The following is a 25,028-nucleotide window of genomic DNA, read 5'->3' as shown; positions in this document are numbered from 1 at the left end:
ACTCCTACGGTGTCAATAGGAATCTGAGCCACAAATTCTCATTCATATGATTGCAATAATCCTTCTTGCTATGTTATTAGGTTTTCCTCTTTCTGTTCCTGACTCTCTGCAATCTATTCGTAAATAGTATCCAGAGCAAACTTTTTAAAAGTTGGTTCAAATTATATCACTTTTGTAGTTTCAAATTTTCTATCCCTGTTTCACTCATAATAAAGAGATTGCCCTTAAAATTGCCGACGTGGCCTCTGCTCATTTGCAGAATTAATTTCCTATGCTTTCCCTTTCCATGTCTGTTCTTCAGATTTATCGACTTCCTTATTCTGGTTTGAAGATATTAAGCATGTGCCTCCTTCAGGGTCTTTACACTTGCCGTTATATCAATCTGCAAAACCATTTCTTCAGAAGTCCTGTATCTCTCATTCTCAATTGTTCTGTTTTCTCCTCACATGACATTTTATCCATAAAGCCCTCCCTTACTGCTCTGTGTACAACAGCTACAACTATTCCATTATCTTTTTCCATGTTGTTTCCTATAAACTATCTGATGTGCTGTTTATTTATCTCCCCACTTCCACTAAAAACACCTCAAGCCACTTATCTATTTTGTTTTCCAACAAGTCAAACATTTCCAAAAGTATTGTAAGTTTATGTATAGATCTTTAACAGAGTGAGTAAATGCTATCATTTGCAGATTTATTGGTTGCTAACATATAAGACTGCCTAATGCATTCAGATATGTCCTTATCCCTATAACTGGAAAAATATTCTTCGTCAGGATGCTATCTCAAGGCTAATTAAATTTTTATTATCCGTGGCACCCACTATTTCCCATTGCCTGCTGCATTTGCTGTGTTCAAAAAAGAGCAAGAAAAATACTAATGTGATTGGAGCATAGAAAATAACGAGAGGGGTATGTGAAATTAAGTCAAGGAAGCAATTATGGGTTGCAGTTAGATTTGTTACAACTTTGTAGGCCAATGTAAGGATTTTGACCCTCATTCTGAGAGACTTGGGTAGTCATTACAGGAATTTAAGACAAGTGAATACTATGCTTTAAAATGAACTCATTGGTTTCTGAGTGAAGGATACAATTTAAGGGGCCAAAGATAGAAGCAAAGAGTTTAGTTAACAAGCGGTCACAGAAATCCTAGCTTTCATGGAGATGATATGATGGCAACAAGTATTAGAAAAGTAGAAGCTATAAACTAATGATGGTAAAAACTTTAGGGGATGGAAGAAGAAGGCCCAGTATAGGGCCTGGCCCATAGGATTAATGGAATTACTATTTTCTTACTAACATAATAAATTAATGATCTATCATGGTTACCATATTTGTCACAGATGATTATGATACTCTAGTTCTAACCAGGCTTTTCTTGCTAAAAGTAATAAATGACATCTTGTTTAAGTGACAGGCATTTCAGCATGTTTCTTTTGATTATAGCAAATTAATTCACTTAGCTTGGAGACAGGAAATTGATAATAATAAACATGTAACTGTTTTGTTACTATGCTAAAGATTACCAGTAATGGTCTCTGAAGTTTCTATACTTATTTCCCCCTAAAAATTAGCCATCTCTACATGTTTTTCTCCCCTTAATACACTGGGAAAAGTAGTTTAGAGTAGTGGTGAACAGTTTAAGCTACAGAATCACAGGTATCTCCTTTCAAATACTAACTCTGCCCTAAACTTCAGCTTTCTCATCTGTTGGGATAAAGTAAAGTAACATTATTTATAAACTACACAGGGTCTATCACATATGAAGCACTCAGTTATTTCCCTCAATTAGATTAAAATGAATTCCTCACAATCTGGGGGTTCTTGTCTTTTAAAGTCATTTTGAGTATCTCAGTATTCCTCCATTTGTCTAAACTTTAAAATTTCATTCTCATAATTATATTTAAGTTCTGGTGGGGGAAATTTATTTTTGTCCATTTATAAAGTTTATATTCTCACATCCCATATCTCCCTAACATGCACCTTATGTTCCAAATACCATTACCTGTAATTTACTTTTGCTCATACCTTTTGTCTTTCTACAATGTCTACTCTGCCAGGAATTCTCATTTGCCTCATTTAGCTTAATCGTTATTAAGATTTTATTTTAATTTTTGGTTACTCATGAAGCTCTTATTAATTTATCCATTAAGAATTAAATATTTCCCTTTGGGAGGCCGAGGCGGGCGGATCATGGGATCAGGAGATCGAGACCATCCTGGCTAACATGGTGAGACCCCGTCTCTACTAAAAATACAAAAAATTAGCCGAGCGTGGAGGCGGGCGCCTATACTTCCAGCTACTCGGGATGCTAAGGCAGGAGAATGGCGTGAACCTGGGAGGCTGAGCTTGCAGTGAGCCGAGATCACGCCACTGCACTCCAGCCTGGGTGACAGAACGAGACTCTGTCTCAATAAATAAATAAATAAAGATAAAAAAATAATTAAATATTTTCATCTCTTTGTTCATTGCTTGCCCATACCTCAGTAGAATAATTGCTACAATTATTTAGGGGCTAAAGTGAAGCTGAAGCATTAAGAGAGATAAATAGTGTAAAGATAAAGAAGGTAGGAGGAAAGGAGCCTTCTCACCTAGATAAGAGGACCATTTTCTACCTTAATATTTTATCTTAGGTTAGCTTATAAGATGCCATCTAAATGCATCATATATGATATTTTGGCCACATAGCCAATGGTTGTCTTCTGATTTAGATTTTCTAGGTCTGTTCTACACTTTAAAGGATCTGTTTATGCTGCAGGAGGAGAGGAAATGGGATATTTTTAAATGAGGATTTAAATTTATTTAAGAAGAAATCAAACTGCCAATGGTAAATATTTCTAATTACTCATTTGTACTGTATAAGCCATTAATTTATTCCCCACTAATGAAGAAAAACATCTATATTGGGCATTTGCAAGCATCTCCATCCATGCTCACAGCTACACTTCAACACACTCTAGACCAAAAATATAAAAGTGCAAAACAAAACACAGAGAGGACAGAAGTCAATGAAATAAGCAGCCTTTCCAGTAAAATCCAGGCTCACTAATCAGGAAATGAATATCTTAAACAAATACACTGTGCTTTCATTGTATTAACTGTTTTAATATTTGAGTCAAACTTAAGAAAAGCTTACACTAAGTCTCATTAAATATGTGTGTGTGTGCATGTGTGTATGTGTGTGTGTATGCATTCCTAGGAAAGTATTCAGTTGAAATGACAATGAAGACAAGCTGTATCCACTGAAATTCATCTGTCACCACAGAAGAGATGTCTGCCCTACACAGCCAAATAAAACTTTCCACTTTAATAGGTTATTTATTCTGACACAACATTTCAAAACAAATGGCTGAGCACATTTTTAATTTGAAAGTACCGAGTCCTAAGGCAAATGATATATAATGATACTGTTTGAAAAACTAGTGTTGACTTTCTCATGATTATGCTGGTCAATATTTAAGTGCTGTCATCTTTTTAAAAATGATACTTATTTTGCAAAAACACTCTAAAATATCAAAGTTGTCAGTAAGAGAAGATATGAGGTTTTTCAAAATACACAAAATTTTACCTACGTTGGCCCAAGATAGTGAATCTATAATTTTATTTACAATCAAATAGACAGGATATGAACAAATATAGAAATATGGAAGGACAGATAATAGTGCTTGGGTCGTAGAAGAGGATCTTAAAAAAAAACAAAGGAGGAACAAATCTTGACAGCATTATATCAAGAGTAAATTTGTCTGTAACAACTTTTGTTGTTACTGTTTTTTGGTTTATTTGAAAAGGTCTAGACAATTTCCTGACAGATGCAGAAGTTTACCACTAAGTAGCAGATACATATTTTTCAAAATCATCACTGTACAAATAGAAATTATCCAGGCATGAGGGATGATCTAACAATTAAAGCATCTGCAAACCATTTCTGTAGTAAAAAAGTCAAAACATTAAACGTGAAGAAAATATTAAGAAAATGACCACAGTAATGCTGCTTTAATATCTTTAAAAGTCTAATTATTCTCTAAATGTCTTTAAGCTAGCAATTTCAAAAATGAGTTTGAAAATCTCATTACACATTAGAAAAATCTAAGGTTATCTGAGGAGTGGGGGATTTTTACAATATGAGATTTTCTGTTTTAAAATTGTACAAGTATGTATTGCAGAAATTTTGAAAATTAAGATTAGTAAAAAAAAGTGAAAAACACTTAAGCTCTACATTGTTAAATGTAATTTAATTTACATTTTATTACATTAATCTGAAGCTAATTCCAAAATTCTAGTTCTTTTCATATTCAAATTATTTCTTTCTTCTTTCCTTCTTGTAAAATTGGAGCAAGTGAAGCTCTTTATAGAGGGGTCATTCCTCCAACTGGTTTGGGATTCAATCCACCCCGCCTTGCCATTACTTGTACTATTAATTATTCCCTCTTTCTCTTGAATATTCAACTCTCATTTTAAGCTGGTAGTAAAACTGATGGTATTAATCTATTTATTTGTATGTTGTAAAAATTAAATATTAATAAACTTTATCCAAAGGGATGATATATTACTTTATTTTCAAAATATTTTGTTTCTGACTCTAAGTTACATTGATAAGCTTTTTAGATATTATAAAATATTCCATCTCATACCAAAACTTTTCTTCAAAATATAATGAATACCATGTTTTTTATGCCTATTGCCTATTTCATTGACCTTATAAAATTAATGTCATTATTTTGTGGAAATAATGTCAACCAAACCAAGACTATGTCTGATACAAAGAGAATTCAATTCAGCATTCACACACTTTTGTATTTCTGTACACTGTTGGTTATACTCAGCCTGGATATTGTCACTGGGTATCTTGCTTTGTGGAATGCTTAAGGTCACTCACTACCTCATTCAATATTTATGCCAACTACTGCCCTATTTAATAACCCCAAGCTTAGTCATTTGTGTACAATTTAGAGTATACTAGAAAGATAATAATGCTACCTGTCTTTGCCCCTCCAATACTCGGCTTCAGATAAATTCTATCACTAGGTGTACATCCTTCTTCTTGTAGATTTACTTCCTCTATTTATATACTTCTATGAAACATAACATAGTATACTCAAAAATAGTATAATTCCAAAAGAAGTAATATTCTGGAAAAAGGAAAAATCCCCCCAAAAATAGACTGGTCAGAGAGAAACATAAAAGCCCTAGGCAAGTGCATTAGATAATATAGATTTCCATATGATAACAGCTAGTTAAATAGCTAACCAAGCTAAAAGCAAATCTCACAGAAAAAGTTATAATTTCAAACCTTCAAAAGAAAGCATACTGATTATTATCATAGAGTCGTTTTCGTTAACCTCCAAAATTAACTGTGGTGAACTCCTCAGAATCCTCAAAAATCCTTGCTATAATACCCGACAAGATTTCAAGATGTTAAGTTTAGTACAACTATTAAAAACGTGAGAGCTGAAAATTTTATTTTTATGTTGATAATTCTTTTTATGGAGACTAAGAGATAAATACTTGCCACTATATGATGTTATAATTTTGTTTTGCTTTATGTTTTATATATAACATTCACTAGGCCAGATCTTGTGTCTTAATTAAACAATTTTTAACAGATCTTCAATTCTACGTAAGCACAATATTTTTATATAACAAGTGAAGTATGGTACAGATCCATAACTGTGTTATAAAATAAGAAGTCACATAGTAAGATAATGATATTATTTGATAGGAAAAAGGGAATAAAATAAAGTGCTTTTGAAGGTAGAATGCATTAGAAAGTGACACGAAAATGTTCAGAAAAATTACAATATATATACACAAGTGGCAAAATATAATTTAATTAAAAACTTAAATAAATTAATTTTTTTCTGTGACAAATATTTTTAAGACATGAGTTAAAATCATTTGAACATAATAAAGCTTTCAAATAGTATTTATTGAAGATCTATGTTTGGGATCATTTTTGTTGGCATGATCATAGGAAAGAAAAGTGGTTAAGATTATAAATTATAAATTAGAACTTGGTTATATAATCTCTTCAAATAAAAATGTAAAATAAAATTAGAGTGAGAACTAATAAATGAAATAATTTAATGCTATATTGTTTAGGTTGGTAAGTTTCCTAATGATTTCCACAACATGCTATTTTGAAGTTCACATGTAGGCATATTCATACAATACGCCTCTTTAAGCCATAAGGCAAGGTTAACATCTCATTCTTGTGACATTAACTTTAACTGTTCCCATTGGTATATCACTCCCTGTGTTCTCATCCCCATACTATTATTAGACAGCAAAAAACTAAACAATGTAATGAGGATAATCCTATTTGTATTTAATTTTTCCAGGCTTATATTATATTAAACTTTGATCTCTTAATAGCGGCAACACATTAATTATATTTTTAAAAGCCCCAGATGACTGTGGCCTTCAGAACAGCTGTCAGAGAGAAATAAACCAGTTGAAGTAGAGGTTTAAATAGTTAAAGTCAAATCCACCTCAGAGTAGGGAAACATTACAGAGGCATAGATGAACTGAGTTTTGTGATACACAATGTTCTAAATTATCCAAAATGATCAAGTTTATTTTTAAACCTAAAATAAATTATTAAAAGAATATTAAAAATATCTATTTGAACAGAGCATTCTAGTTTACAAAGTACTTTCCTGTATAAAATCCCATTTGATCTACTCCTGATGTTTTTACCAGTTAATGTCATAGAAATTTGCAAGAGTAATCCACAAGACACTTTGTGAATGATATTTAAAGTGCAAAGACTGATGTACATAGCAAGCACCTCACTGTCTGTGAACTCTTCAATGTTTTATACATTGGAAGGACCAGTTAGATTAAACACTGACTACCTATATTTAATATATATCCCTCGAATCCTATGTGGAGGTGCTGACAGGGAAGAAAAATTATTGCATATGTCCGTAATGTAAATTTAGAATATTAAGTTGCTATTGCCATATTAAGCCTATAATATAAAATCAACTTTTCCACAGTCAATTTATCAGTATTATAGTCCACTGAGAAAAATTTTGAGTAGAATAAATTAGGTTACCTTTAGATGAGTTCCAGCTGTCACATTCTATGAATCAATTAGCTATTTATTAAAATAAATTTGCCAAAGCAAACATACCTTAAATACTTCATCATAGTTTTTATGTTGTTGTGCCTCTTTAATGAATAAAATGTGAACCTAGAAGGTAGAGGTGTTTTGTTTTTAAATCATTCTCATTTAACATAATGACTATGCTGTAAAGCACTTCCTCTAATCATAAATATTAAACTATCCTGATTTAAACAACTTTGCAATTAATGTCTCTTCTTGCATTAAAAATGCCTTTCCAACACTCTCTTCAATAAATGGTGCTGGGAAAACTGGATATTCATTACAGAGGAATGAAACTAGACCTTTATTTCTCACTGTATAAAAAAAAAAAAAAAAAACTCAAAATGGATTAAAGACTTAAATGTAAAATCCGAAACTATAAAACTACTACTAAAAAAAAAAAAAAAAAAAAAAAAACAACTTAGGGAAAATGTTCTAGGGAACTTGTCTAGGAAAAGACTGTGTGGTTAAAACTTCAAAATCACAGGAAACAACAAGAAAAATAGACAAATGGGACTACAGTAAACCAGAAAGATTTCACACAGCAAAGGAAACAAGCAACAAAGTAAAAAGACAACTGTTGAATAGGAGAAAATATTTACAAATTACTCCTCTGACAAGGGAGCAGTATTTTGAATTTAAAAGGAAATCAAACAACTCAATAGCAAAAATATAAATAATCCCATAAAAGTGGGCAAAGGGTCTGAATTGACATTTCTTAAAGGAAGACATACAAATGGCAAACACTTATATGAAAAATGTTCAACATCACTAATCATCAGAGAAATGCAAATCAAAACCACAATGAGATATCATCTTACCCCAGTTAGAATGGCTATTAAAGACCTAAAGTAACAAATGCTGGTGAGGATGCAGAGGAAAGGTAACTCTTACACACTGATGGTAGAAACGTAAATTAATACAGTCATTATGGGAGGCAGTATGAAGAGTTCTAAAAAAACTAAAAATAGAACTACCATAAGAACCAGCAATCCCACCACTGGGTAATCATCCACAGGAAAGGAAATCAGTCCTTTGGGATATCTGCATCCCCATGTTTATTGCAACACTATTCACAAAGTTAAGATATAAAATCAATCTAAGTGTCTATCAGCAGATAAATGAACAAATGCAGTGTGTATACACAATGGAATACTATTCAATAATAAAATGAATGAAATCCTATCACATGCAGCAACATGAATGGAACTTCAGATCACAATATTAAGTAAAATAAGCCAGGCACAGAAAGACAAAATATCACATGTATTTATACATATGTGCGAGCTAAAAGTGTTCATCTCATGGACATAGAAAATACAAAGATAGTATTTTTAGTAGAGACAGGATTTCACCATGTTAGCCAGGATGGTCTTGATCTCCTGACCTTGTGATCCACCCGCCCTGGCCTGCCAAAGTGCTGGGATTACAGGCTACTTGGGAGGCTAAGGCAGGAGAATGGTATGAACCCGGGAGGCAGAGTTTGCAGTGAGCCAAGGTCGCACCACTGCACTCCAGCCTGGGCGACAGAGCGAGACTCCCTCTCAAAAACAAAAACAAAAACAAAAACAAACAAAAAGATAGTTACCAGAGGCTGGGAAGGGTGTGCGATGTGTGTGTGCATGGGAGAGGGTACAAAGAGAGGTTGGTTAATGGATACATCCAGTTAGATAGAAGGAATAAGTTCCAGTATTTGGTAGCATAGTAGGGTGACTATAGTTAACAAGATATTATATATTTGCATTTCAAAATAGCTTTAGAAGAAGATTTAAAATGTTTTCAAGAGAAAGAAATGATAAATATTCAAGGTGATGGCTATCCAAAATATCCTGATTTGATCATTACACATTCTATGCGGGTATCAAAATATCATATGTTCCCCACAAACATGTACAAATATTACATACCAATAAAAAGTATAAAAAGTATTTCTGGGAAAAAAAACTAAAAATTAGAAATAGTGCTTTACTAAATATGAGGCAAATCTTAGTATCAGTTCTATAAAATCAAATCGTGGGCTGGGAAGTTGAGAGTAACTACAAGATAACCGCTGAGATTTTTTTTTTTTTTTCCAGCTACAAAATTCAAGAAGTCTCTAAGAATACAGTGCTAAAATACAAATAGATAGTTGTATAAGATGTTATCAAGTGGTGTATAATGATAAAAATATATCTGTTATTCAGAATTGGGCTGTAGATTCTGATTCTCTTAACTTTAAAAGAAAATTAAGCCCCAAGCATTCTATAATGGTATGAAATACAAAGTATAGTTCAAATTTTTTACCCATTTGTAATATGAGCTGGTTTAAAATGTTACAAATTTTACATCAAAATGTAATACCAGCTCTGCGAAGTATTACAATATACCTTACAATGATTGTTAGAAAAGACATGGTCTTATATTTGCTGTCTTTCCACCATCTGTTCACCATCTCCCCACCAAGTCCTAGGCCAGCTGGAGCCCATAATGCATTAAACAGTGGAAATAGAAATGGAGTGCATCACACTCTGATACTCTGAATCATAGACCAGAGAAGGGTTCTATGTAATGATTTCTGAATAAGTCACAGTGAATGTGTAAACTACTACCTTAAAGTTATTATTTATATTTGAGGAATTAAAATTAGAATGACAAGAAATCTCATTATGTTACATTAAAAATAATTCAACATTGTTTTTATGGTCAAATTAGGACCCAGTAGGTTAGACTTAGAAAGTTCCAAAAGCCTGAGCTAGTGAGGGGGTAAAGACAGTTTTGCCCCAGGAATAGAAAGTTCACAAACTTTCTATTTCTAGGGGGAATCTAAGAAATACCACCAGCATCTAGTTGAGGAGAGCAGGCCCCACAGGTTGCAGACAGGCATACAGAAGTACACTAAAGGTCTGCGAAGATTTGCAACAACCTTTTATGAGTCACTGGGATATGAACTAAGACTGTAAACTCTTGAAAGGAAGAATTATGTCTTATTTGTCCTTTTATCTAGGGTCTAGCCCAATGTCTGCAGTGGGTACACAGTGGGTATTGGCTGAGTACATGAGTGAAGGAAGAACACACTAGGATAAGGCATACTAGTTTAAATGCATTCATGATGCAGAGCCTGAAAAGCTTTGTGGATGTTACACACTGTAATTACAAATAGCATGTTGTTTTCCTGGACTTTTGACAGTGGATGGGGAAGTAGCTGGTTCTTGCAACAAGTCTTAGTAAAATTCAAGATAACAGTACCAGCATCTAATTTTTATGGCATATTTTGCCTTCTATTCCTTACTGGCTAAAATTACAGTTCTCAAAGTATGTTGAGCTTTTTGGGTTGCTGAATGTAACATACAGGTTGCTACAGTATACTTTACATTTTTGAAGGAAACACAGATATCCATTATGAATTGTGCAAACTACTAGCTTGAAGTAATTCACAATTTCAATATTAGACAACTATTGATATATTCTTTTCAATGACATCTTTCGATGATACTGGATTTTCAGTGGTTGCTCTGATGAAAAGCAAATATCACATCATTTTGCTGTAGAGCATAAAGTTAGGGTGGTAACATCAAATCTGATTCCAAGGTTTGAGAAATTGCACGGCGCACAATGGCAAGTTTTTAGAACATAAATTCATAAGTTGTTTAGCCACAACTACTAAACAGAAGCATTAGGTATTTCTTTGGGCCTGGGAGTCTGGGAAAAAAAATTACTAAGACACTCAGGACACTGTGATGCAAAAATATTTGGGAACTTCTTGTGCTAAAACATTGCACTTCACTCTGTGAATCTAGACGTACGGTGTGCAAATATTTTCTTCCATTCTGTAGGTTGTCCCTTCATTATTGCTTCCTTTTCTGTGCAAAAGGTTTTTTATTTTGTGTAATCCCTTTTCTGATTCTGTTTTTTTGCCTGCGTTTTTGGGGTCATATAAAAAAAAAAAATCATTGCCCAGACCAATGTCATGAAGCTTATTTTCTAGGTTGTTTATAGCAGTTACACAGCTTTGGGCCTTATGTTAAATACTTAAATTTATTTTGAATTTATTTTTGGTGTGAGATAAGGGTATAATTTCATTCTTCTGCACATGAATATCCAGTTTTTCTGACACCATTTATTGAAGAAAGAGTTCTTTCTTATGGCGTGTTCTTGGCACATTTGGTGAAAATCAATTGGTTTTAAACGCATGAGTTTTTGCTGGCTTCTCTATTCTGTTCCATTGGCCTCTCCCTGTTTTAATGTCAATACTATGCTGTTTTGGATACTATAATTTTGTAGTATATTCTGAAATCAGATGGTATGATAGTTCCAGCTTTGTTCTTTTGCTAAAAATTGCTTTGGCTATTTGAAATCTATTGTGTTTTCATGTGAATGTTAGGGATTTTATTTTATTTTATTTTATTTTTGTATTTCTGTAGAGAATGCCGTTGGTATTTTGTTTCAGAATGCACCACATCTGTAGGTTGTTATGGTTAGTATAGACATTTTTTTCAACACACATTCTTTCCATCTGTGAGCATGGTATATCTCTTCCTATTTATTTGTAACTTATTCAATTTCTTTCAACAACATTTTATACTTTTCAGTGTAGAAATCGTTCACCTTTTTTGTTAAATTCAGATATTTTTCTAAAACAGAAAAGAGGCCATAATAGCTGGATTAGGGTGGGAAATAAGAAGCATGATCCAAAATGAGCTCAATTATGAAATAAAAAAACAGGTTGTATGGGGATTTTTAAAAAGTATCAATTTATTCTAACTGCAAGGGGGAGGTCATTGAAGAATTTTAAGTAGGAAAATGATGTGATTTGATACAATTTTTTAAATATTGCTCTGTTTTTGTGGTGAATGTATTATAGATGGCAATAGCAGTAGAAGAGAGATGGTTTAGGATGTTTGGGTGGTCCAAGTGAGAGATGATAGTGGCTTGCATTAGGAAGGTATTAATTGAAATGGAGAACATTGGATATTTTTAGAATATGTTTTGGAATAAAATCTCAAGCATGGGTAGAACTTCTTGATGGATTAGATATGGAGAAGTGCAACTAAGAGTAGTTACTAGTTTTACAAAGCCTTTTATGAAGAAAATGCTAATATAGCCTGTTGTCACAGACTTCCTCGCTTCTGCTATTTCCACATTTAGTTTAACAGTGACTTTATAGATATTTCCCTTATTTCTTCTACCCTAAGTCTCTTGCCTCTGTCTTATTTTATCTATCTTGCTTACACTCAAAACATTCTCATCACTCAGACATCTCTTCTCCTTGTGTCTCATTCCCTAATTTCCTTCTCTTATTCTCATTTTACTTCTGTACCTATGATCCATGTCATTATATTAAAGAATTAAAATCACCAGGCGCGGTGGCTCACGCCTGTAATCCCAGCACTTTGGGAAGCCGAGGCAGGCGGATCACAAGGTCAGGAGATCGAGACCACGGTGAAACCCCGTCTCTACTAAAAATACAAAAAACTAGCCAGGCGCGGTGGCGGGAGCCTGTAGTCCCAGCTACTTGGGAGGCTGAGACAGGAGACTGGCGGGAACCCGAGAGGCGGAGCTTGCAGTGAGCCGAGATCGCGCCACTGCACTCCAGCCTGGGCAACAGAGCGAGACTCCGTCTCAAAAAAAAAAAAAAAAAAAGAATTAAAATCATATTACTTCTTTCACTTTGTCCAAGTCACAGCATTTACAACATAATAAGGGTATTTTCTTTAGCAAAATTTACATATACATAATAAAGCTGAGGGTCACTCCTATGGAAACTTACAGAATATTAAATAGACAGTTCAAATTTTGCAAGGAAGGGTTTGACTAATTTGATCTTCTGAATCTGTATATAGGTTTTCTTTATCTTTAATTGTGACACTAGAAGGAAGCCTTAGTATTCCTTTTTATTGGAACTTCTTTTTCAAAAACACCCTTGCAATTAAAAATGTGTGGCATGAAATATATTCAATGATCTTGCTTCTGTAGAGTTGAAATTACTACTGGTATACCCAAAATATTCTAACACTACTCAGGCAGAAATATTCTGTCTAGAAATACTTTAATTTGTCGAAATTATTCCCAAAATATACTCACACTACCCAGCCAGAAATAATTGGCTTATCTATAAATATTTGTATTGATCAAAATTATTTCCTAAATACATCAATATATTTCTAAATATGTACATTTAAACATTACTTCAATAAAATATTACCATAATTTAAATTATCTGTGGCCTCAATTGCTACTTTTTATTTTTAATGTTTTTCACATTAACATTGCAATTACAGCTTGTTTTCTCCCTCCAGCAATGAGGAGACCATGACGGTAAAGTAGACAATCAAGAGTGTAGAAAATGTGATAAGGTGTGCACAGGGTATTAGGCTTTGTTATTCATGTTATTTTCTTTTAAGTTTGCCTACCCAACTTGAGTATTTTTATAAGCCATATATTTTAAATGTCCTATCAGTTTAGATAACATAGTTCGAGGAGATTTCAAAGATTTAGTCTCACTATTTCTTCTATATATTTATGTAACTTGAAATATATTTCTTTTTTACAAGAGCTAGTTTTTATATGGTAACAATGTACTGAGCAGTTTGAGTCACAAGCAACAAAAGAACAGTTACACTTTACACTGTTATTACTCTTTGTTTTTGTTTTTGGACCTAGGTAATATGTCTTTTTTTTTTTTTTTTTTTTTTTTTTTTTTTGAGACAGAGTCTCTCTCTGTCTCCTGGTTTGAAGTGCAGTGGCACAATCTTGGCTCACTGTAACCTCTGCCTCCTGGGCTCAGGAGATTCTCCTGCCTCAGCCTCCCAAGTGGCTGGGATTACAGGTGCCCAACACCACTCCTGGCTAATTTTTGTATTTTTAGTAGAGACAGGGTTTCGCCATGTTGGCCAGTCTGGTCTTGAACTCCTGACCTCAGGTGATCCACCAGCCTCAGTCCCCCACAGTACTAGGATTACAAGCATGAGTCACTATCCCCGGCAGGTAATATGTCTTTTAAGGTGTCATCCCGAAGAGGCCAGAAACATCTTTTCATACAGACAATAGTAGGATAAGTAGTAATTGTAAAGAGCAATGCAATTACTACTTATCTTACTGCTACTGTCTCTGTATTGTCTGTATAACACAAGAAGATGATGACAGTGCAAGTTTACTCAAATTCAATGCAACAAGTGATTCTTAAGCATTCAAACATTTTTTGGAGATTGATGATTAAAAAAAGACAGTATCTGCATTCAAGAAATAAAATAAATACTGAGCAGAAAGATAAGAGAAGCACACAAATGAATTTTATTCAAGTCAAATGAGTTGCGAAACTTGATCATATGAATTGGTTTATTCTTGCCATACCCAATTAAAACAGTCTAGAAGTCGGGGGGAAAGCACTCAGAATATATAACATTGCTCTAGAAGTGTAATTCTCTGCAAGTCAGGCTGCTGAAACTGCCTGTTGTAACCTGAGACCGGTTTTATCTATAAGTGCTGAAATAAGTTGCTGCAACATTAGGACTAATTTTGCCAACCACCATCACTCACCAGTGGGAGCTTGCCAGCTCCCCAGAACTTTGTTAGTGCCCATGAACTTTCTCAAAGTACAATATGTAACATTTCTCCTTTAATGAAACCTGCAACTTTCTCTTTATTCTTCCAACATACCAAAGACCACCTGGTCTGATTGTATACCCTGAATTGTGATTCTTTCTTCTCAAATAAAATGTTACATTTAGAGATTTATCTCTACATTTTTATTTTGACTTTAACAGAGCCAAGAGAGCATTGATAAAAGTTATAAGAAACCAAGGAAGATGAAGGAAACTCATTTGAAGAATAGATAGGTTTCTTATAGGTAAAGATTGGCAGAATCTTATTTTAGGAAGCAAGAGTAGCGTGTGCAATATTACAGAGTTGATTAAGAATGGAGGCATTTGGAAGGACAATTTGCATTAATCGACTAGTAAGTTAGAGGAAATGGTAGTTTTTACTTTGACATTGATTTTTTAAAATCCACACCACACAACTGAAACAATATATTTTTCAGTAAGAGGCCAGTGTGGCATTCTGTAATGCAATACGACAAAAGTGGAAAGATAATGACAGAAAGTTAGGTTTCCACTACATTGAGGAAGAACTTAAATGCTAGAATGCAAATATATAAGCAAGGGGGAAAAAGGATCAAATTGCAAGCCATACTCCCTGGGTACAAGGCTTGTCTTTATTACTGCTAAGTATAGAAATTTCCGGTATGTGAGTTTACTCATTAGTAAAATAGAAATATTGAAACCTACAGTATGTTAATACATAAAAAAAAAAATTGTGTGAAAGTGCTTTTGAGTTAAAATATGATATATGTATGTGTATGATAATTGATATTCTATCACCTCTTAATTCAATGGGTATGGGAAAAACAAGTTTTTGATCAAGGAGTATTATTGCAATATTTAAAAGTAAGGAATCCTTTACTGAAAGTCAAGTGTAATACTTCTTGTAATAGAATAAATAGAAGACAATTGCTTTTGTGCAATTGGGAAGTTTTAAGTGAGTAAAGTAAAAGAGAGGGAACTGAAGATTACTAATGAATGAGACAGAAGTGGTATCAGTGTTGGAATGGATGTTGGAAAATAATGGAGACTTTTAAATCTTCGTTCATTGGGAAAACCACAGTAAAATAACACAGAGAAGGGAAAGACAGGTAATCTAGCATTTATTTGCCCCTCTTTGTTCTGGGTACTTCACTAGGCAAGTCCATGAGTGTGAGATAATCTAGTCCTTCACTGTGGCATTTCAGTTTGGTGCTACCCTTTCCATTTTTATTCAAAAGAAAAGATAACTTTGTGTAGAATAAATAACTTCCCCAAGTCAAGTAAAAAGAGCAACAGGACTTAAAATTAAGTTCATCTGATTCCAAATCCCAGGCTTTCACAAATGTAGTGACATACCTGTTTTGTAAAAAATACTAATTCAATTGTTATAAAAAGTTGAGAATAAATATTCGACTCTCAGAAGAATAAAAATGATAAAGACCTGAGGGAAACATGGAAAGTCATGATTACAAACCCTTCAGAGGAGATCAGATTCTTGAAGGAGGTGATATAGAAGAAGTGAGTTTTGAAGTTGTAACTCTGAAAAATTTTTATTTTAGTAAGTGAGAAGATAAAGTAGATTCAACAAAAGAGTGAAAAATGGGTAGTCAATGGCTACACTCAAGGAGAGCAAGCTATTTCTCGTACATTCAAGAGAGCTTATAATAATTACAAATGCTGTAGCAGTACGGTAAAGAAAGAACTGCCACAGATGTAGGCCATTCTTTAGGAAAGTTTACTTGTGAAGTGGGGAGAGACAGAAAACCTTTGGAAGCTTCTATATATTAATGGTCTATTTGTAATTACCAAAATAAGATTTATAAATTAATATACTAGCATATCTAGAAAGTTCATGTTAGAAGAATGAGTGAAAATGACTTTATATTCAAAAGTATGGTTGATTTACATTATGATAATAAATTTTTCCTGAATATACATTATACAGTAGTGTTTTAATAGTACCAAATGAGTGGCATGTTCCCTGCTGTTTCACTACTGAGATATACCAGCATTTTAATAATCCAGATACGAATCCAAAATTCGGAGTCCTAACTGTTATTTGCTCTCAAGAGAAGCCCAAATTTATGTTCATATCTAGTGTGACATAAGAGATTTCAATATATCTTTTAAAATCTTCAAAACTCTCCTTTTCCTTTATATCTTCCTATTCAGTCAGAAAAAGCATTAATTAAGGCATTTCCCACAGAAAGTGAGTCTATGAATATAAGGATTCCACAAGCCGAGCTTTCCCAAAAAGTTGGTTATAATTTTAAGGGTATTTAAATTTTTAATTTATTTTTCAGCATAGAAAATGCTTCCAACTTTATATCTTTTTGGCACCATTTCTCCCTTTAAAAACTTGTTATATTCTATAGGTATTTCAAATTAGAAACAAAGCTTTTACGATTTCAAAACACAGCTGCTGGGACTATCACCTTGGAGAGTAGAGCACAAATGGTAACCAAAATATAACAAGTAAGACACCTTACTTCTCCAAGGATTTTCTCATGGATTTCCTCGGTGATTACAAAAATATTGATTACGTGCAAACAAAACTGTTTCTGTTTTGTCAACTGCTATCTATAAGCCATTTACTAATACGATGAATTTGAAGTCCTGCTACAAAGTCATGTGATTAGAAAATTAACGGAAAATTCTAAACTGCAGTTTTGCTGTTTTAAACAACTCAATTAATTACATGCATTGAGCTCTCTTCATCACACATACAGAAACGTGAATACTCATATCTGATTACAAGGATCCTATACTTAGAAAAGTTTCTAAAAGACAAGAAAAAAAAAATCTGGGTACTATAATGAAGGAAAACATGATGCTAAGAAATTAAGAACCAGATAGTAACTGATTGGAAAAATAAGAAAAGCTTTATAAAAGAGGACTTTGAGTGAGCACTTGAAGAATGTGTAAGATAGCACAGGCAAAAAAAATGCTAAGATATGACATTCTAGGAGGAAGAAACAACAGAACTAAGTAGTCATGGAAAATCAGATACATTTGAAGCCAACTATGTGGGACAATTTGTCACCACACAAAATATGAAGGGAAGATTGGGGATATTTTGAAGCATTTTGAATGCCAACACTGAGTATTTTTTGCATAAGTAGGCGACAGGAAAGCTCTGCTGGTGTTAAAGTTGGAAAAACACATTATTGTAGATGTTATAGATGGAAACTGTGGATGAGAAGGAGAAAAATCGGCAGCTTGTAAAACTGACATCACAATTTTCTAAAAATGTGTAAATAAACGATTATCTAAGATAATACCCATGCAAATGCAGATGAGAGAACTACTCTTATCTCTTCTGCATCTCTTCATAATTGAAATATCTCTTTTATCCCTAAAGTTTTCATTCAGAGATTACTGCAATGCTAGGAAAATCATGAAACAGTAAATATCTGAGGTTGTAACACGCATTCTAGAGAAAGATTTTAGTAATATATTATCATTAAAATAACATATGTATATGTGCATACATATTATTTAGTTAAAAATGTAATATGAAATCACATGTATGTCTTTATTTTAAATTTTAATAGACTTCATTTCCTAGAGAATTTTCAGGTTTATAAAATAATCACAGAGAGTACAGAGGGTTCCCAAACACAACCCCTCTCTCCCCAACATAATACAGTTTCTCCCATTATTAATATTACTTTACTAGCATGGTACATTTCTTTTTCAATGAATGAATTAATATTAAAATATTTAATTAATTAAAGTTTATAGTTTACATTAGGGTTCACTCTTTGTGTTCTATGGGTTTTGACAAATACATAGTGTCATTATTCACTATTACAGTATTAGACAGAATAGATTCACTGCCTTTATATGTCCCCTGTGCACCCTCTATTCATCCCTCACTTCATCCCCCTGAACTCCTGACAACCAGTGATTTTTTTTTTTTTTAACTGTTTCTGTAGTTTTGTCTTTTCCAGAATGTCTTATAGTTGAAATTTTACCTAGGAGCATAATTGTTGGTAAACCCATGTTTGGTTAAAAAAACAAACAAAAACAAAAAACAACTGTCACCAGCTGGTGTGAGTGTAAATTAGTTCATCCACTGTGGAAAGCAGTTTTGCAATTTCTCAAAGAACTTAGAACTACCATTCAACCCAGCAATACCATTATTGGGTATATACCCAAAGGAAAATAAATCATTCTACCATAAAGACACATGTGCAGGTATGTTCACTGCAGCACTATTCACAATAGCAAAGACATGGAATCAACCAAAATGTTCATTAGTGATAGACTGGATAAAGAAAATATGTTACATATATACCATGAAATACTATGCAGCCAAAAAAACAATGAGTTCACGTCCTTTGCAGCAATATGGATGAAGCTGGAGGCGATGATCCTAAGCAAACTAACAGGAATAGAAAACCAAATTGGAAGTGTTCTCACTTACAAGTGGGGACTAAACATTGAGTACACATGGATAGAAAGAAGGCAACAACAGACACTGGGGCCTACTTGAGGTTGGAGGGTGAGAGAAGGGTGAGAATCAAAAAACTACTTACTGGACATTATGCATATTACCTGGGTGACAAAATATAATCTGTACACTTTAAATCCCTGTGACATACAATCTACTTGTATAACAACTTGTATGTATACCCCTGAAACTAAAAGTTTAAAAATAATAAATTAAATTAAATTAAATTAAAAAGCTGTCAGAATGTCTTCCAAAGTGGCTCTATTATTTTGCATTCCCACCAGCAGTACATGAGCATTCCTGTTCTTTCACTTTCTCGGCAGCATTTGTGTTGTCAGTGCTTTAGACTTTAGCTATTTTAATAGCTATGGAATCGTTTCTGGTTGTCATATTAATTTGAAGTTCCCTAATTACATATGATAATGAGCTTTGTTTATATGTCTATTTGCCATCTCATAGATCTTCTTTGGTGAGAATTCTGTTTTGATGTTTTGCCTATTGTGTAACTGAGTTGTTTGTTTTCTTATTGTTAAATTGTAAGCAATTTTTCCATATTTAACACACGGAATATATTTTTATTAGATATATAATTTGCACATTTTTTTCCAATCTGTGGCATGTTCTTTCTTTATCTTCACAGTGCTTTTACAGAGCAGATGTTTTAATTTTAATGAAGTATGACTTATCTTTTTTTATTGATTATACTTTTGATGTTTTATGAACGAACTGAAATTTCACTTGGATAGGGGTACCAGGAGAACTTGCCATGAGTTCTTTTGAATTTTCAGGGGCAGAGACTGGTAATTCTATCCAAAAACCAGTGTGGCTTTCATAAATGGAGGCAGTAATTCACTGAGTAATCACAATCTAATGTTCCTTTGAGATGATAAGGGCTCAAGAAAGGATGTAACTGTTAATTTAAGCCCTGACTAAAAGTACCTTACTTCGTAACAAATTGATTTATCTTTTGTCTGTTATTTTTATTCCTTTACAAGCTTTCCATGTTTTATTCTTTGGGGTGGTTTCCATATCTTATATGAGAATAACTTTTGTATTACATTTTTGAAATACATACAAAGTTCTTTTTCCCCCTTTGAAACCGATGAGTCTACAAATACTTCCACTTCTGCTTCTGAAACCGACCTTGACCTGAAACTGATCCACTCTCCTTTTAAAAGTCCCCCAATTTATACCTCTACTTGAAGATTTCTTTGCTCCCGATCCATGTTCTAATCTGTATGCCTGAAAGAATTATTAGCACATTCCCAAATGCACTGAGCTTTATCATACTTTTGCACAATCCTTTTTATGTTTTTACCTAGGAAGCTCAGTAATACTAGGTAGAAATTAAAAAACCAAGCAGATTCATTATCATCAATCTCAAAAGGGCACTCAAACTTACTTAGCAAGGCAACATTTCTACATCAAGCTTGCTTTCCCACTCTTGGTAAAAAACATTTTTCATTTTTCCCTCAGTCTTAATTTTTCTCTCCCATTCATCCTCATCTCCTTATACACACATTTTCATTTGATGGCCTTACTAGACTCAGCATTACTAATGTAAAAGTATTAAACATGAGCTTTCTCACCTTCCCATCACAAAATATGTAGGCCTAGCAATATCTCTTCTCCACTTCTCTATCTTCCTTTCTATTAGATTGAAAATAATTCCACACTACCTGTCCTTGGGATCCCATTTATTTTCTCCTACAAAATTATGTTTCTTTACCTCTACCCTCTCTTTCAATGCCACCAATAGATTTCTCTCTATAGAATTATTTACATCAACTAATAAACATGCTTTGGTCTCTTTATTCTCTAAAAATAAAGTCTCTTGATTTCCTAATGACTACATAAATGCCCCATTATTTCCCTGGTTTATATAACTTGATGCCAACAAGCTGTAAACTATCTGAACTGTCTTTATTCACTCTTCAGCATTTTAAAGTTGATTTTCAACCTCTGTCATTCCACTGAAATCACTCCTGTCAACAACCTTCATGTTGTCAAATTCAAAAGATAGTCTTCTGTCCTCCATGCTCAATTTTTCAATAGTCCCTGTTTGCCCTTTAAAAGACTTCTTTTACTTCAGTTACGCTTTTAGGTATTGTCATATTCCTCTGGTCTCTCATGAGCAGGATTTGGCAGCTCTTTGTATTCTATCAGTTTGCCAAATAGATATTTGAGATGACATTACAAGTTCTCTTGTCTTTCTACTTATTTAAAGTGATGTTATCTACACATAATTTTTTAAAGAAAATGATGTTTAACATTTTTTATAATATGTATATGCCTATAGTTCCCTGATATCTCTGAATTTCAATTATGTTCAACTAATCACTTAACATATCTGCCTAGAAATCTCTAAATCTTCTAAAATGTACAACTTCAAAACTGAACTCTCAATTTTTCTCCAGAAATCTCTGAATGTTCACACTTTATTAAACATTATAATTTATTCCATCCTCACGTTGTTCAAACCCTGAAAATTGAGCCTAATCATTAATTATTTCATTTTTCTTACTCTCCACATCAAATTTTCATGGGATATTAAAGCTTTCATCTTCAAAAGATATCTTGAATCTGTCTCGTTCCCTGCCAACCGCCATAGTCCAAGTCTCCACTGTCTTTCACCTAGGCTACTGAAGAAGGCTAACTAAAATTTAGGTTTTCTTCAATCCCTGAGCTAAAATAGAAAGCCTGATCTACTGAACATGCAAATTGGATCAGGTCACTTACAAATCTTTACAACTTCCCTTCACAGGCAGGTGAGCTAAATGAGTAAGGAAGCCTATGTGTACACATGGCAAGCCAGGGAGATCTTGCCCAGCCTAGAGAGAGAAGTTGTTAATTGGTTCGGAGCAGATGTTACTCTAAAAAGTATGCAGGTTTAAGTTGCCAAATATAATAAGAGAATACCGAAATGTGTGTGTGTGTGTTTGTATAATTTTCTGAGTTTTAAATGTTGCCTCCATTAAAAAAAAACACTATGTATTTAAAACAAAGCATATCTTCAGTCCATATTAGGCTGAATGGCTGCCGATTTACTTTCTTTGCCGCAAATATTTGGTTTCTCTTTATTTCCTTTACTTAATTCTATGCTTTTCTCCTATTTACGCTCTATAATTGAGTTTCACTGAACTCTATTTTGTGAAACTGGTCATCAAGCACTTTCTTTTCGGGCTATTCCTTCCCTGCTGGTGGGACACATATACTCTTCCAATATCCATGGGAGTAGGACCTTCTTAAATTATGTGGGTACACACCTTGAGACATCTTTATTCTCTGTCATAGAATCTTACTATTTTCTTTTTGACTTCTGAGTAGTTTTCTAAATTTGTGATTACATCTGAATGGCTTGAAATCTATTGCACTTGAAGGTAATTTAGCTCATTATATTACTATCACATTTTATTATTTTTAAGTTGATTTCTAGTAAATCATTAATCTAATTTGCAAGTCATTGGACCAAGTAAATATTAATGTCATCAGTAATATTGTACATGCTATTTTGTAATAGCAGGTTTTATTAATAGAGTACTTATTTTGTCAAAAGCTCTGTGATTACTATGAGGCATAAGTTATCTCATGTGATCTTCTCCTCAACCAAATAAGATACACATTATTATTCTCAATTTTAGAACTGAGGAAACTAACTCTTGCAGAAGACAAGATAATTTATTTCAGGGATATAATCTGAATGAAATTTGTTTGACTTTAAAGCATAATACATTATAATATAGTGATTAAAACGTCAGGTTTTGGAGTCTGCAAGTAAAGAGTTCAAATCCCAGTTCCATCAAATTATTAGCCAGATAAACAAACTTCAGTTTTCTCATTTAAAATATAGAGATAAAATAGTAAGTGATTATAAGATTTTATAAGAAATAAAAAATACTTGGGAAAAAGAAATATTTAATTGTTTATCACTTTGTGGTCTATAAGATATAATCATTAGTCATTAAGACTCAAAGATTTAGTTGATTTTAATAAAATTAGTAAAATAGGTCAAAGTCTGACCAGTCCCCAAATCTTTTGAATTTCTCTTTAGTGTGTTTCTTCAAATACTATTATCTGTATTAAGTTTTGAGAGTGGTTAAAGTTACGTAAACATTTTAGAAAATTACAATTGTGTTTGTGTGGAAACTGTATTATTGTTTTCCACTCCAAGTATAGCAAAATGTAACTTTAAGTTATTCTGAAAGATCCATGGGGAAAATTTATTATAGGTCTATATTCTAAGAACTATTTTTTTTTCTTCATAGGGATATTCTTTAGAGTATCATTTGTGCTTTATACAAATAATATGAATAAGTAAAAATAAAAAATATGTGGTACCTGTAACTATAAACATTAGCATCAATAATTGAAAAATAAAAATTTCCAATTTTCAATAAAATTGAAAAAATAGGTATTTGTGAGTTTTCGTGAGATTATTATTTAACGTTTTGATAGGCTTTTTGTAATCTTTCATTTGTAAAATATAGAGGACTAAGAAAAATTCAAGTTTATTAAAAAGCATTATTTGATAGTTATGTAAATTAATGGCTGCCACAGTATATTACATAAATTCTCTAGGTTGTCTGTTTACTTAATTTTTTTTTTTTTTTTTTTTTTTTTTGAGACGGAGTCTTGCTCTGTCACCCAGGCTGGAGTGCAGTGGCCGGATCTCAGCTCACTGCAAGCTCCGCCTCCCGGGTTTACGGCATTCTCCTGCCTCAGCCTCCCGAGTAGCTGGGACTACAGGCGCCCGCCACCGAGACGGGCGGATCACGAGGTCAGGAGATCGAGAGACGATCCCGGCTAACACGGTGAAACCCCGTCTCTACTAAAAAAAATACTTAATTTTAAATTAATAAAATTAATACTAATTTATGATGGACATCAAACTTCTACTCCAGTTAGAATTACACAATACAAATAAAGTGTTTATAGAACATCTGCTGGAAGGTTTTACAGGCATTGCCTCATTTGAAACTCACTATTATATGTGGTAAATATGATTTACATGTTGCAGAAGAAGAAACTCAGGCAAACAGGATAGAACAACTTACCCACTATCAGACAACTAATAAGTAGCAAAATTGGAACTCAAAGTTATGTCTTTAAAATCTAAATCCCATGATTTTTCACTTACTACATGATGAGAAATTAATCATTTAAACTAAAAAAAGTGTTCTAATAGAGTTAATGTATTACTTAACTAATCCCTTTAAAATAATTAAATATTATTAATAATAATACATTGATAAAATGCAGTTTGATGACGCCAAGACTTCATCTTTTTATTATTAGCTATTTTCAACATTTAAATTAAAATAAACCTTGACAAGATAAATAATGAAGTCAATATTTTAAAATATTACCTAAAATCTGATCCGATTCTCTTCCCATTTTCTGGTTCTCCTGGATCTGGGCATAAATTGGAAGCTGTTTTAATACCTCCCTCATTTACTGCAACAGCAGGGGAAAAAAGAAAAAAGAAACAAAATATATGTGATTAGAAAGTTGATGATATTAATTTTAAAATATACATAAAATGCATTCTTATATTTTGTCACTATAATCACTGTCATTTAAGTATTTGTTCAACTACAATTTTATAAACCAATAAAGTAGGCTAAATCATTTTATGAACTAATAAGAAAATAAATTTGCTGTTCATATTCAATAACTTGTACTAGTCTGCATATTAACACATTAATATTTATCACTTTTTTTTTTAGTTTCCATCAAATTGGAAAATCTCTGGAAACACATTCTCAGGGTATCAGTGTTCAGAGCTTTCATTAATCATTGGCAACAAAGAAGTCAACCACCAGTTATGATAGTGTTATTTGGATGCTTATTGTTTCTGAAGGTGTAATAAAAAATATGTATGAAAAAAGTTCAGAGTTCTAACACTTC

General features: G+C 33.0%; 1 protein-coding gene and 1 long non-coding RNA gene across 7 annotated transcripts in view; one reads left to right on the top strand and one right to left on the bottom strand.

Moving 5' to 3' along the window:
• Nucleotides 1-25,028, bottom strand: part of LOC105475960 (CUB and Sushi multiple domains 3) — a 1,218,758-nt gene that overhangs the window by 670,540 nt on the left and 523,190 nt on the right. For all 6 annotated transcript variants that reach the window (XM_011731490.2, XM_071067898.1, XM_071067897.1 and 3 more), the window contains one exon: nucleotides 24,488-24,575. In XM_011731490.2, the coding sequence (XP_011729792.2) occupies nucleotides 24,488-24,575 (88 nt within the window). The remainder of the gene's footprint in view (nucleotides 1-24,487; nucleotides 24,576-25,028) is intronic.
• The window catches only part of LOC139355777 (uncharacterized), a 122,835-nt gene that overhangs the window by 51,879 nt on the left and 45,928 nt on the right, over nucleotides 1-25,028 (top strand). The window lies entirely within an intron of this gene.

This window comes from Macaca nemestrina, chromosome 8 (assembly GCF_043159975.1).
Source record: "Macaca nemestrina isolate mMacNem1 chromosome 8, mMacNem.hap1, whole genome shotgun sequence".
In the NCBI taxonomy this organism is placed as follows: domain Eukaryota; kingdom Metazoa; phylum Chordata; class Mammalia; order Primates; family Cercopithecidae; genus Macaca; species Macaca nemestrina.
This window is presented reverse-complemented; position numbering and strand designations above follow the sequence as displayed.